General features: G+C 37.8%; 1 protein-coding gene across 1 annotated transcript; it reads right to left on the minus strand.

The window, feature by feature from the left end:
- Window positions 1-531: 531 nt before the first annotated feature.
- slc39a13 (solute carrier family 39 member 13) lies at window positions 532-14,057 on the minus strand. The gene is made up of 10 exons (XM_032561124.1): window positions 13,858-14,057; window positions 10,351-10,716; window positions 7,718-7,825; window positions 7,377-7,519; window positions 5,749-5,862; window positions 4,055-4,144; window positions 2,975-3,025; window positions 2,677-2,809; window positions 2,478-2,577; window positions 532-1,387 (listed from the first exon to the last, which is right to left on the minus strand). Exons 2-10 carry the CDS (start codon window positions 10,676-10,678, stop codon window positions 1,312-1,314), a joined length of 1,143 nt encoding a protein of 380 aa, XP_032417015.1. The 5' UTR covers window positions 10,679-10,716; window positions 13,858-14,057; the 3' UTR covers window positions 532-1,311.
- Between the last annotated feature and the right edge of the window lie 681 nt (window positions 14,058-14,738).

Below are 14,738 nucleotides of genomic sequence, written 5' to 3' on the forward strand. Positions count from 1 at the left end.
ATACTAGACTTAAATTCTGCCATCAGTATAATGAATTTTACCCAATTGTTGGGTCCCAAAATAGTAATGCTGAAATGCCATGCTTTTCCAGTTATTAATATTTTCAGAGGGGCTTTCAACTATAAATACAAATGTTTACTATGAATTTACTTAAAATATTTCTATATCAATTTTCAGACTTCATAGCTAAAAGCTACAAAAACATCCTGTAAAATGGATGGCTGGAGAACACAAAGAATGGATAAAGACATGGAAGAACAGCTGGTGAGAGATTGAGAAATGGATGCATGAATAGACAGTTCAATGAATGATGGATAAAATAACAGATTAATGAATTGAAGGAAATATGGATGGAAAGTTAGGCATTGGAAAAGGAAATAAAATCAGTAAGAGATCTTGTTTTTATTATTTTTATCTGGACTTGTAAAAGTTTCTTTTTCCCCCAAATTTCATATTTTTAAAACTGTGTAGGAACCCTGCAGTTATTTGCATATTTTCTTCAAAATATAAAAACTAATCCTTTTGAAACAGTTGTCTATAATTTATAGTTTATTTCTTCAAAAGTCTTTTAAAACATGTATCATCCCCCGTTTTCACCTTTCTAAAAGCAATCCTTAGTTTCCCAGAAATAGCTAGCAACAAAAATTTAATGAAATTTAAGTTTTAGCAAATATCAATGTATTCTCATTAAATGTTACTACAAACAGTTCTTCGTCATGAATGCTGTGTGAGGAGCACAAGCTCAAAATGTGCAGGTTACACTGTATGTGAAAGGCAAACAGATAAAAGTTCTTTGGTAGAAAATAATATAACACAAAACAAGAGGGAGTGATTAAACAGTTTTCCATTCAATAAATATTCAGAAGCTACATGAGAACTGATAGCAAACAGTACTAGCAGAATAACATCTAAAAAAAAAACATCAGATGAACTTCTGCTAGTTATTATGTTAGTTATGAGATTGTACGTCACGCGTACCTGGTTGTAAATGTATGTGCAAAGCATCGTGATTGTCTAAAAAACAATTTGGTAACAGATTTCCAAACAGACCTTTTTCTGATTCTGGATAATTAAGTATGGCACATTTCAAAGTGTCCAAGTACAAACGTCTTGTCTTCTGATCACGACAGTCTTCCTTTCAGTCACTCCTAAATAAAGTGCTGCTCCTTGTCAGATATTTGCTTTAGTGTTCTTTGGCTGTGATGCCAGAAATTTCCTCGTCAGTATATTTCTGTGAGTAAGAGGCTGGTGGGGAAGACGGTTCCTATCCAGTAGTAGTGTTTAAGGCAAGAGAGTGTTCTCCTCCCACGGTCACTCGACAATGGCTGAGAGCAAAGCGATGGTACCAACCCCACAGAAGAGGAGCAGTATTTGTAACAAGGAATGTCTGAAAAAAAACAAAAAATAAAACAGATTTAGAAAGGTTTGTGGACTCATTTTTTTAACATTAAACAACTACCATATTTTCCAGACTATAAATCATACTATTTTTCATAGTTTGGAAGGTCTTGTGGTTTATAGTCTGGTGTGTTTTTTTTTCTCTACATGACACATTTTTTAACTGATGGTTACATGTTAATTCGTAGTGATAGACATGAGCCAAGCGTTAAACATTACAGTCTGCAGCTGAGAGGAAAGCTAAACGTGTGCTGAAGGAAAGATGGAGGAACTAGTCCAGAGTTAGGTACTTTAAAACTTTTTGCTAGGAGAGGCAGCAGTGACGTCTCCCCGCCCCAGTAGATGCCAAGAAGATGAATAAAAATGACTTTGGAGGAGGGAATCCCTAGTGTTACTGCTTTATGCAACATAACTGCTGCCCTATAACGCCAGATTCACATTGGATGCTCCTCTCCACCGGTAAAGAGCGCAGTGGAGTCGTTCCTGACCACTCTGATTTAGAGAATGGACATTAGTAAGTCAGAAACTGCCAGCAGACTTTCAAGTCATGATTAAGTACGTTGAAAAGCAGGTAACTGAACTAGATCATCAACATGGAAAAGGTCCCCTCAGGTTGGACAAGCACTAAATAAATGTGACTTATACTCCAGTGCTCTTGTAATATACTTTCCTGTCTGACCATTCTCCAATAAAGGTCACTAGAGTCAATAAAACCTTTATAAATAAAAATAAAATTAAAACAAAAGGTGCAATCCTGGCTCATTTTTCAAATTTAGAAGACTTTTTTTGGCTGAATAATTCAAAAGTCTCCAGTTGTGTAAAAGAGTAATTCATCTCGAAATAGAAACTGGACTGAAATGTGTGATAAAAACACAAACGTCATCTTAATCTAGAGAAAAACTGCATCTCAAAAGCATAAAAAAACACTGATTGAGATTAATATAACAGATAAAATCTGGCTACTTGAGGGCTAAATATAAAAAAATTAATAAGGGATTATTAAAAAAATATTTGGACATCTCTGTACACCTGATGGATTTGTTTCATTTGGACCTACAGGCTTTTAAGTTCGTATTTACCTTAAACTGGACTCCTGCAGCAGGTCAGGCACAACATTAACCAAGGCAATGTAGAGGAAACCCCCCGCAGTGAAAGGCAGAATCCAGCCAGAGGAGTTTTCTACATAAACAACAAAAATCTTCATGAATAAACTAATAAAATTTACATAATCCCCAGCTCATAACATATTTTGCTGTGTGTAAAATAGTCTTCTACTACCTTCACTTTTGGGCGACTGAGCACAGAGGGCAAAACAAGCTCCTAAGACCCCAACCAGAGCTGTAGATAGCTGCATCCGGGCGGCGCTCCAGCGGTCGAACCCGGCTCGCAGCAGAATGGCAAAGTCTCCCACCTGTGGAGGATGACATTTCTCTCAACGCAGAAAAAGCTAAACAACAACTGTGTTTACAAAGACTCCAGTGGCCAGATATGTTATAAAGCTCCAAGATATGCAAACAATTTATTTCCTAATGAAAACATTGAAATGTGCAGGATGGAAGAATCGTTATAATCTCACTTCGTGAGGGATTTCGTGAAGCAGGATAGCAAATGTGGTGAGGAATCCAACCTGGGAGGTAGAAAAAAAAGGCAAGAGCAAAGTGATTTATACACAACAGAAATGTTTGAAGCCCGTTTCTTGTAAAACAGAAGAATAACGAGAAAATGCTTCAAACGTTAAAAATGTAAGACAAGTAAAACGAGGTAGAAGGTTAATTTATATTGTTTAGTTTAAGCCATTTGCTTATTTTAAGTGAGTCTAACAAACATAAATAAGGATAAGAGTTTAGAATGTGTATAGCTGCAAGTCCTTTATTTATATTTAACTAAAAATTAATTTTTGTTTAATTTATTTTGAATATTTCAACAAGACAACTGTGACAAACACAACATAAGTGAACAAAAAATGCTGGTAAAGTCTCGCATGCGCATGTTTGAAATATCTAGTCAACTTCCTTTCTGGCACAATGATCAATTCTTCATGCTGTTAACCTTCTGTCTCTCCAGCTGGACTCATGTCCCAGAACTGCAGATACACGGTAACCTACTGAAGCGGTACACATCCATGTTTCTGGAGTTTAAAATGCACCTCTTAAAAAAGCTTGTATTAGAAAAAAGGAAACAGACAGAATATGAATATCTTTGAGTATTTAAACAATTGCTCAGTCGGTGAGGTTTATAATTAGATGGCCAGGTATATAACAGCTTAAATGAACATGACTTAGAGTAATGCCTTTCATCTTTCTATTATTTTGCTACATTAGATCAATTTGAACCTTTTCGCACATCAGTCATTGGCATCGTTTGCCCCTCTTTAGTCAGTCAGATTGGAGCACAGTTTTACTCCACACACAGTGAGGTTTTTCAAACTTTCACAGCTAGTTAGTGTCTTTTTCTCTTTGTGCATTTCTGCACTAATGACCAACTTATGACTTTTCAGCATCAGCTCCTTTTGGATTATTTGACCTAGGGTAATGAAGCCGCTTCTCCCACATACAAATGCAAATAAAATAAATAAACCTGGCGAGCTTTTGAGCTGACACAGCTTAAAATACTAACATTTACAGGGGTGATGAAAAACTGTGAAATAAAATCCTACCTTCTTGCTTACTGAGAAGCTTCCAGCTACTGCCAGTCCATGGGTGAAGTTATCAATGCAGTTGGCCAGAAGGTTTAGGTATCCACTTGTCTGTAACAGATGTATAAAAAACTGTCCAATTTAAAAAAACAAAAATGGAGCATTTTCTCTTTAGTACCTCATGCTAAGAATCAGCCTAAAATGTGATTTTAACAATATCAAATAAACATCTCTTGAATACTCACAAAAAACAGTTATTCATCTTTTTACATGATGAATTAATTGTTATTAATTGTCTTTAGCCACATTCTCAGGCTAAGCTATATAACCACAGGCTTGATTACTGCGTGGCCTGTAGTTGGAATAAATTACTTGAATAGAAGCTGTTTGACCAAATGAAGCAGGCAACAAAATGTACAAAGTAACACGTCATGCCTTGACCTAAAATAAAATCAAGAAAATATTTTTGAAACACGTAATTAACAGTCTGGAAAGAGTTACAAAATCATTTCTAAGGTTTTGGGACTCCACTGACCAACAATGACAGTGATTGTCCACACATGGAGAAAACATGGAACAGAGGTCACCATTGACCAGCCGACCAAAATTACTCAGACAGTACAAACAACAAATCAATGACTTCACAAAGCAACCATTTTGAAACACTAAGGAACCCAACTAGCCTCAGCTAAAATCCGTGCTCATAAAAGTGGCAACGAAGACATCCATGAAATTACTAAACAAAATAAATTTGACACCTATTTCAATTTCACCAGAACTTATTTTTGACTAATAACTTTTGGGAAAATATTCTGCAAATTGATGAGACAAAAGTATTTTTTTTTTTTTGGAAAGTGTATGCCTCTACATGGACTAAAGAACGAAAAAAAACAAGAAAGAAAACATCATGCCTATAGTAAAGCATGGTAGTGTAAGAGTGATGGTTTGGAGCTGCTTTGTTGCTTCTAAAGCTGAATAGCTGGCTGTTATTGATAAAACTCTCAATGCTCTCAGCAGAAAACTCTCAATGCTCTCAGCAAGAAAAATGTGCCGCCTTCACTCAGTGACCTTTAACCTTTAGCACCTTGTTAATACAGCAGGACACTGATCTAAAGCTTATTTTCAAGTCCACCGCTGAATGACGCAAGAGAATGAACGTTTTATAGTCGTCTAGTCAAAGTCGGAACTTAAATCCGATTCAGAAGCTGTTAATTAAAAAAAAATATCCTGATATGGCTGAATTAAAAACACTTTGCAAAAAAGAGTGGGGGAAATTTAATCCAAACTGATGTCAAAGACTCATTGCCACCTATTACAAATTCTTGATGTCTACTGTTGTTTAAAAAAAGAAGTAAATAGATGCAAAAAGCTTAGGGGGAGTTTACTTTTCCACAGAGAGAGGAAGGTGACTTTGGCAGCTTTTTTCTCCTTAAAGTAAGGAAATCATCACTTGACATCTTCTTTTTGTATTCACTGATGTTATTCGTCTTGTACATTAAAATTTATTTTATAATCTGAAATATTTTTTTAAAAAATTGTAAGACGGGAAATAGTTTTTTTTTGCCTGTACTTTCATATTGCTGTTTAGTCAGGCAAAAATAATTAATAAATACAAGCATCTTATATAAGCAACCCACATCAAAGTTAACTGTTTATCCCTACTGTTGCCCCATTTTTCATCACATTCTGGGATATGCTTTGGTTGTCAGCATTACCTTAATTTTCTCTGAGCTGTCTTGCAGATTCTGTAGCTTGGAGGATTTCCATGACTCAGCATGGTGTCCGTTTCTGAGTGATGCCTCCGCTTTGACGGCGAAAGCTGAACTTGACTGTGGAGAAAAACAACGCTTAACTTTTATAACACGTGCGCTCATCAAAAGAGATGCAAGAAACTCGGAAAGAAAGTCCTCCCAGTAGAATCGTAAAGCTCCCAGCGTAACCAGTCAAATAAAAATTGCAATTTAGTGTGACTCTAAATACTGCAAAGCAGCACACAGTTTACTTACGGTCGCTTTTGATATGCATTACAAGGATTCAGCCATTACATTTATTTTGTGCTAGCGCTTCTGTTTTCTGAGAATAGCCAACTTCCCTGTTCCATCATTTAGAAACCACTTATGTTGTCATTTGGACTGGAGCTCAAATAAAGCAAGAAGGAAATAACCTGCGGTCCTCCGGTTGCCACAAGGAAATGGTTGCTCCATTTCAGTGACTGAAGCATGAGGAAGTAATGAAGTGTGATGAATTTTACAGCTATTAATGACCTCCAAGAGAAGGGAGCTAAATTTCCAATCTAGAGCACTGTGTAAGTTTCATGTAAAAACAATGCATCGATGCAAAACACTGGCATGATTCACTACAAAATATATGCACCTTGTTACTGTTCTTGCAATGCTTAACGTTTTAGGAGAACACAGTTAGCTTCCCCCTTTTGCTGTAAATCTCTGTCCATGTCTATTGTTGCCTCTGCCTAAAAGCGGTGTTCTCCTGTGGACAGCGAAATGGCTGAAGCAGCTGCTTCATCCCCTGCACTAAAAATAGACACAAGGAGAGGAGCTGAGACGTGGATTTCAATCTTCTCCCTCACTGGCATTAGAAAGACATGATGGAATGTGTATTCTGCCTCTACAAACATACAGAACAAGGCTTTTTTACAGAGCTAGAATGAACTATTTTACTTTATAGACGTAACATAAAATGTGAATAAAATGCATTCACTTTAAAAATGAATACGCCCATGCTTTTATGTATATTAAACATGGCATCTCATCTCTGTGTGAGAAACTAAATACAAATATGAACAGCTGTTTCAAATCTGTGAGCTGCAAATACAGTATCTTTGAGGGTTAAGTGGCTCTTTGATAAATGCACTTCTTCTGCTTTTAGCCTTTGACTGGATGACTGGATTGAAGTAGATGATTCACCTGGGTAAATATACACACAGAGTGAGCAGCCATGCACAATAGAAGAGTACAAACACTGGCAATGAGAATATAAGAGCAGCCTGGCCATATTCATTTGCAATACGATCTTAAATAAAAAGATGAAAAGCTGCTTTGCCTATTTTTAAGAAGGCAGGAGGCTAAACATTAAACTGACACTTGCTTTTTGAGTCATTTATAAGGCAGGCAAGAAAATCAATAGGGATTTCTTCCCAAATGTGTAGCTGCTGCTGTAAACTCCCGGGTGTGCTACGGGTCATCTGACACGGCAGTCTTCAAAACGCAACTGACAGATGTGCAGACTAAGCATCATAGCATCTGCACAGAGAATGCCAACAAAAGGAAATATGTGAAGGCTTGTGTCGACATGCGAGACAGAAAGAAACAACAGAAATACTTACAGACAGGTTAAAATTCAGGTCTGAATTTGGGGGGGCATCCTCGAGGCCATCTTGATCTGGAAACATTTTCTCCAGGAGGTGGAAGGCAAACAGACCAATGAGTACCCACAAGCCTTGGGTCATGTAGTGGTTGTGTTTGCTAGCTGGAAAGACAGCACAGACTGTAAATATGTGGGCATGAGATGTACACTAGAGATCTGGCGATGCAGCAAACACTGCTTCTAAAAACTGCCACCGACCTGAATGAAGGAATGTATAAATGCTATTTTCTTTCTTTAATGAACCAGTCTTTTTTCTTACAAGAGGGATATATTTATAAAACCTGTGACTCTGAGACCCACCTGGAGGGCCAGAGAGCGCCCACGCTTCAGGAAGGAGGTGAAGAAACACGTCACCAAGGAGACCACCAATAGCAAAGCTCAAGAGTTGCTTCAGCTTCTGGCATCCAGCTGGCAAAGAAACAAGGTACCAATTATGACAAGGTATGATTAACAACAATCTCCGTGCTGTTTTAGCTTTAAATACAGTTTATGATTGGCTTAAAATACGCATTTACAGCATTAACAAAGATTGTGATAAATTAGCATCTCTTTTCCGACTGTTGTCATTTCAACATATGAGGCACTTAAATGCTCAGTAGCATCTCTGGCTCACCATGCATTACCTATAATATTTCACAGAAACTTTAACCTTGGTGTGGCTGCATTTCTCAGCCCTCAGCCTAAAATACTTCTGGAATGCCACGTTAGCGTGGGTGGGGCCTGTCAAAACTTTCAGCCCTCTGGTTCACCTAAAGTGACTTTGGTTGGGTCACAGAGCACAAGGAAAGTGTACAGTAGATCATCAGAATCATTTAGAAGTTACAAGTCTGGATTAAGCTGGACATATAAATTATTACATGTAGATATTTTCTGTATGCAAACTCATGTTTAGAAGGAATTATCAAGTGTCATCAATAACCAAGGATTGCAATAGATAGTATATGTATTAATGAAAAAGCAAAGTCTCAAAAAAGTAAATAATTCCCAAAGAAAAATATGATGTTAAATACAAACCTTGAGATAAACTAAACTCATTGGCTCCAGGTGGGCATCAAGCTAAATGTAAACATAAAGCACCATTGTGTTTGAATCTAGCCTCATGGAAGAAGTTTAAAAGCGTTTTCTGTTCAATGTTGTTGCACTTGGCAGCTGAAGCTCTTCCCACTCAGAACAGGAAACTCTTTACTGTAAATAAGAATCTTAAAAAAAAAAAGAAAAAGCTGTGAACTTGCATCATTGCACACTATAATTGTTTAGAAAACATGCAGCTGCGTTCATATTTGGGTTGTGCTAATAGTTCACTTCAAGCTGTGTGCTATAAGAAGCCTTGAAAATTTAGGATGCAGCTGCCTGCTTTCCACCAGAAACATCTGTTGATCCCACTGGAAAAAAAATCTCTCTAGTGTGGGGGTGAGATTCATCACAAGGCTATTCAATTGTAAAACATGGATGGGAGAAAGAAAAAAAGAAACTACTATTTATAGAATCTTACACCTTTAAAATAAAGAATAGTAGTAATAATAGTAATTAGGAAACATAAAAATTTATAAGTGATAAGTTTAAATTAAATACAAATATAAATACTCTATGTCTGTTTGCTTCTGGAATGTGTGCCTTGTGAGAGATGCTTGCAGGAAGACATCTAAGCGGGTCAAATTGGGAGCTGATTCCAGATGGTCTGCAGCAAGAGTGATAACTGACGTGGCAGAATAAACAATGGATGATTAAGGGTCAAAGTTTATGAACCAGAGACAGAGGAACTGTACATGAGACCACGGATGCACAAGACACCTCGTTGTTCTGTGGGTTCATCAGTTAATGCATTGTTTCTACAGAAGGAAGTAAACAAGAACTCTGAACTTTGCACTCTACATTACGGCAGCTTGTAGGTGCAACACACCTGTGACTCAAGAGAACAGAAGAAGCAGCTATGCTATGTGATTAACTCAAGATAATGAAATAGGCTATGTAACTAGGACCGACCTAAGGAAATAAAAAAAAGGGGCTGGGAGGAGTTGGTAGGAGAACTGAAGCACGCTCCTGTCCGTTCTCCTTGCAAGTTAATTTAAAACTCTCTTGTCTCTCTCTTATTTTTCAGTTTGAGAATGCTTAAGTAGATGAACCTGTTATTGCAGATTGTAATTTCTGAATAATTGTAGTGGATATGAATGGCTTCCTATAGCAGCTCCATAGCAAAACAGAAGAAACTGAAAAAAGCTGCTTCTTCTGCTTTTGTCACAGATACTCCAAACTGGTGAATCTGTCAACCAGTTCAGAGACACATCAGAAGTCTGGATTATATTATTATGTTTCTGCAACCATGAATTTATCATTTTTCAGATGTGTGAACCAGCAGCCCAGTTTACTCCATTTTCTTTCAGTGTTTCCATGTTTACAAAGAAGATGGAAAGAAGAAGTAAACCTGAACACAGTTCCCTCTCCCTCTTGCTCCAATCCTTCATATTTTTGGGAGAATTTGGGCTCCTCATAACATGAATTCAAAGATCCGCTGGTTCTGCATCTAAAAAATATCCCTAACATTGAATAATTCCCTGACCCATATAACAGATGCTAAAAAATGCTAACTAAAATCACGCAGGTGTTACAGCATCCAAACAAGCTAAAGAGAAGCAACAGCACATCTTGGGAAGATTATTTTACAACATATTTATGCAATTAAATTGATAACAAAAACAGGAACACTTCTTTAGGTTGCTACAGACATTTGAATCTGAACACTTCTGCTTTCAAAATAAAAACAGGAATTTCCCAGTTTGGCAAGAACGTGGTTCAATCTGAGTTAATGTTGGAGAAAAAAAACAACTTAAAATGTAAAGCTTGATTTGAACTAAACAAAAAAAAAAAAAAACAGTCATGAATAAATTGCATCATGGTTAAGCTATTGAGTTAGGACTATATATTCCTGATCCTACCTTCAGTTTTGAGGGCAGCTCCTGCTTCAATAGGAATAACAAGCAGAGGGAAAACCCCGCTGAGGCCCACAGCGACTGACCCCACCAGGGACAGGAGCCATACATGCGTGTGTTCACTGGTTAAAAAGTCTGCGACCGCCTGCAGGCCAGGGAGGTCATCTGCCAGACTGGGACCCGGTCCCGCAGCTGTAGCCGTCGCATGAGCCATAGAGGATTGTGTCATCTTCTGGCTGCTTGATGCTCCCCTGGAGGTGAGCATCAGCAGAGCAGCAGGGACAAACAGAGCAGCGACAGCCCAGCTGGGCCTTAAACAGCTTCCACCTTTCATCCGTCTCTCAGCCCAAAAAACACTTGGAGCCTGTGATGCTGTAACAAAAGAGTAGATATGACAAAATAAACTAAATTACCGTTTCAAATGTCTAAATCTTCTGCATTCAAAAAGGTGAATTCTAATGTCACTGAAGGCAACCCCCCCCCCCCCCGATACCAATCAATAAGTAAAAAGAAAATAAATAATTTGTTAGGTTGCAAATGAATTAAACTGTAGTTCTTAGTGAATTTAGATTTTTTTAAATATATGACAGCGGTAACAGCGCAGTAGAAATTCTGGGCACATAAAAAGCAAAAGCAGTTTCTCATTTCAACAATCGCCTTTGATGCTGTGCTTTGACCGCTCTGCAGGTGTACGTCCACAAATAGAGCCAGATCTCCTTATCGCATTAAAATGCAGACCACTTGTTTGCTGCAGCCAAGAAAAAAAGAAAAAGATAATATTTTCAATGAAAATATTTTCAGCTGGATATCTGATGACATGCAAGCCAGCGTTCTGGTTGTTTGCAATAAACTCTTGGATTTTCCAGCAGTAGGCTCGGAGCTCACCGTTTACTCCAACCAGATGAAATCTCAGAGGAATTCAGAGAATGTCAAAGAAAACTACAAGCACGTCTCTGGTTTTGTCATTGATCTGACATGTCTTCCTCTGTCTTTGAAAAGCCTCTTCCACTGAAGAATGTTTTTGCTTTCTTTGTGGCTCTTTTACATCAAACTGGTTGCAACTACCAACTACCAAATCTGCCTCCAAATCCCCAGTTTATGAAAGAATAAAATGATAAAAATGGATTCGATCATTTCTACTGCCATTTCTCGTGTACATTCTATACCTGCTGAATGTTTCTTGTTTCAGATTTTAGCATCAAACCGTTTTAAATGAGTTAGCAGGGTTGTCAAAATAATCAAAATTTTGAAGTAAATTTAAAAATAGTTAATTGACAGAAAAAAGGAAGCACACAGTGACATACTAAGGATAAGCGATTATAATTATATGACAACTGCATGCATGAATCAGAAACTGGTGCAAACTTTCATAAAAGAGCATTAACACATTAGGTGCTACTGTTTTGTCAAACAGCGAAGTTTAACAAAAGTTGACTTGTTCTATTGGTTTTGCCCTATTTAAGGAAGTCAAACTACAATAGTGATGGTTTTTTTTTGCTCTTAACAACAAACAGGTTATATCTACATTTAAAAGTATAGATTACAATGCTTACAATGGTCATCTTACAGTGGGAGGTGTTTTTTAAAATATGGCTGAAAAGATATCCTTATTGTGAACTTTGTTTTTTGCTGTGAATGCTGAAAACGACAGCGGAAATCCAAATGATGATTTTCAGTGAGAGTTCAAAGCACAGCAGGAATGCTGCCAGCTAAGCAGATACGTTAATCCATCACTAATTGATCAGAACTGACCCATATTCAGGAGGATCATAACTTGTGAATTATTAAAAATCATCCAACATCAGCTCTTAAATTGGTCTGCTGACTGCCATTCATAATAACCTGAATCCACTTGTACATTCAGTAACTTGAAATGCTTTGGGTTGAAGAGAGACCGTCCTGCAACTTTTAATCTTGAGTGTCATTTAAGAAGGCTGCTTATGATGACACAATATGTAAAAAGTTATAAAACATCTCTCGAAATGGAACCTGTTCAAGTGTACTTTTTAAATAGAAACCTCTCTAGTGGGAATTTGCTTGATTTTTCTGGTTTGTTTTTAGTGGAATAACAGTAAATTGGAGAGCAAATAAACTTACAACTGTTTTTTGGACATTTGAAATAGTCATGAACAGACACTGACCCCAATTTAAATAGTACATTGTGTTGTATTCCTTTGAAGGAATGATTCTCAAACATTTCACAACAAGTATCATCCTATCTAATTCAGCTTTAGAAGTAACCTCATCTTGATAGTCATGTTAAACCCACAATGGCTTTTTTTTTATATTTTGTTGAGTTTTATCATATAAAAAAAAAAATCACGAAAAAAGGATTTTCATTTTTCTTCCCACTAGCACTGCTTAATTAGTTGAAATGTTAAGTTTAATGATGCTGATGATTTTTTCGACATAGACATTATAATTTCCCAGGCTGAAACTGCAGAACTTAACAAGATCTTCAGTAGAAGTTGGAGTTTCAAGAAGGAAAGTCAGAGGCTTCCCCACCAAACTCAACCTAAAAATCCAAACTAGCAGTCTTGCTTTTAAAACTTGACAGATATGGTATGTAAACTTTTTCTTCACACTTCCGGCAGCTTGTGTCTCCGTAAGTCCTTCACAAACTCTGAACTGTAAATCCTCCAATTGTGAACATCTGTGCATATAAAACAGCAACTTTAGAAACAGTGAAATTAGGGATGACGTCACTCCCACATCCACGTTTAGAGGTAATTGATATGTAGCACAAAATCCCTGCTCTGTCAGTTGCCATAACAACCAAAATATCGACAAAAACCTCATTTATTTATTTAATCTGTACTCAGAGCAACACAATCTGTGCAGTAAAGGACACTTTTGAACCTAATATTGACGGTAAACCTTCAAAACATTAATAAACCTGACTGCTGTTGCAGAGATACGAGGCAGACAGAAAACTCCAGAAGGAGCAGACTTCCAGACGGACTTCCTCTCGGTAGATGATTATTTGTAATTTTTTCCATTACCCATTTCAGGGCGTCTGACCAGCTGAGGCGACTACCTTTATTTTTAACTTATTAGATGTAAAATGGATGCGTGGATTGATCCTACTATTAAATATTACAAACTCCGAAATGTCACGTCTGAGAGTTTGAGAGTTGGCGAAAACACGTGGAGTGAGTGTTGATTAAAAACAGTTGAGCTGCAGCAGCAAATGAGCTGGAAAAACTTGGGACGCCATGACAAAAGAAAGTGAGGTGAACTAGGTTTGCGATTAATAATGTGTAGTAGCCACAGCCCTGGGGTCTGCAGCTCGGAGCTAGCAGGCTAACAGCAGCAGGCGGAGGAATGCAGTCGGACAGAGTTTGCTAAAGAGATTAGCTCCTCAAACACGCAGCCGCGTAAGTTTAATGCTAACAGCGGCTGCTCTCCGACAGCTAGCATCAGTTTCACAAACTTACTGCGATGAAAAACTTGTTGAAAACCTCCCTGCCCCAAAAAGTACAATCTGAACAATGGCTAATTTTATGTACATACCTTGTGGTTTCGACAGTCTGTGCACCAGTGTGTCCCTGCCATCCAGACCTTGATGGATAGCAGCCTGAGTTCCTGCAGACTCCCAGCTGCTGCTGCTGCTGCTGCTGCTGCGGGGCGGACGGGGACCCACACCGCGGCTCTCCCAAACAGCCACGTATCAGGAACATGAGGGGGAGCACCAGGGAGAACACAAACACAAGTCACAGCGTGGAACCCGCCTCACCAGAGATTGCAGGAAGTAGCCCATCCTCCTAATTGTCCCAAAACTAACACATTTGAAGGGATTGTTTGCGTATTTGACGCAAATACACATTAAATAATTATTAAAAATAAAACTTTCTCTGCTGGGAAAGAGCCACTTCAGGCATAAAGCTGCAGATGCTGCATCATCTACAGTAGCTGGTTCTGTTCAATACGACCTTTCACTTTATTTATTCTATAATAGTGCTGTAATACATTTCTAAAATACTGCGAAGCATTGCTGAATATATGAATTAGCCTAATGAGAAATTTAGGACCATGGAAGTAATCAAATTATTCACATTTCCGTGCGTTATCAATGTTTCACTGCAAATCACTTTCAGTAGATAGTGAAACTGAAATATAAACTTGCATGCATACTTTACAGTGCATTCAGAAAGTCACTTTTTCCACATTTTAAGCTGCAGCCTTAGATCAGATTTGATTTCCTTCCCTGAGCTGTTTATAATAGTTTGCTGGAATTCTGGCCCATTCCAGTCTAACCAAGTCAGATTTGAAAGCGACCTTTCACCCCATGCAAGTCAAGATTCATTCAGCTGTAGATGAAGACACTCTGTAAACACACACATTACCCTAGAAATGGTAGAACTATGACATAAATCCTGCAACGATCGTCGCTG

Source organism: Xiphophorus hellerii, chromosome 4 (genome assembly GCF_003331165.1).
Source record: "Xiphophorus hellerii strain 12219 chromosome 4, Xiphophorus_hellerii-4.1, whole genome shotgun sequence".
NCBI lineage: Eukaryota > Metazoa > Chordata > Actinopteri > Cyprinodontiformes > Poeciliidae > Xiphophorus > Xiphophorus hellerii.

Coding starts and splice junctions, on each gene's coding strand:
- slc39a13 (XM_032561124.1), bottom strand. CDS start 10,678: ATGAAAGGTGGAAGCTGTTTAAGGCCCAGCTGGGCTGTCGCTGCTCTG. Junction 3,026..4,054: donor GCTTCTCAGTAAGCAAGAAG/GTAGGATTTTAT, acceptor TCTACCTCCCAG/GTTGGATTCCTCACCACATT. Junction 2,578..2,676: donor TCAGTCGCCCAAAAGTGAAG/GTAGTAGAAGAC, acceptor TTGTTTATGTAG/AAAACTCCTCTGGCTGGATT.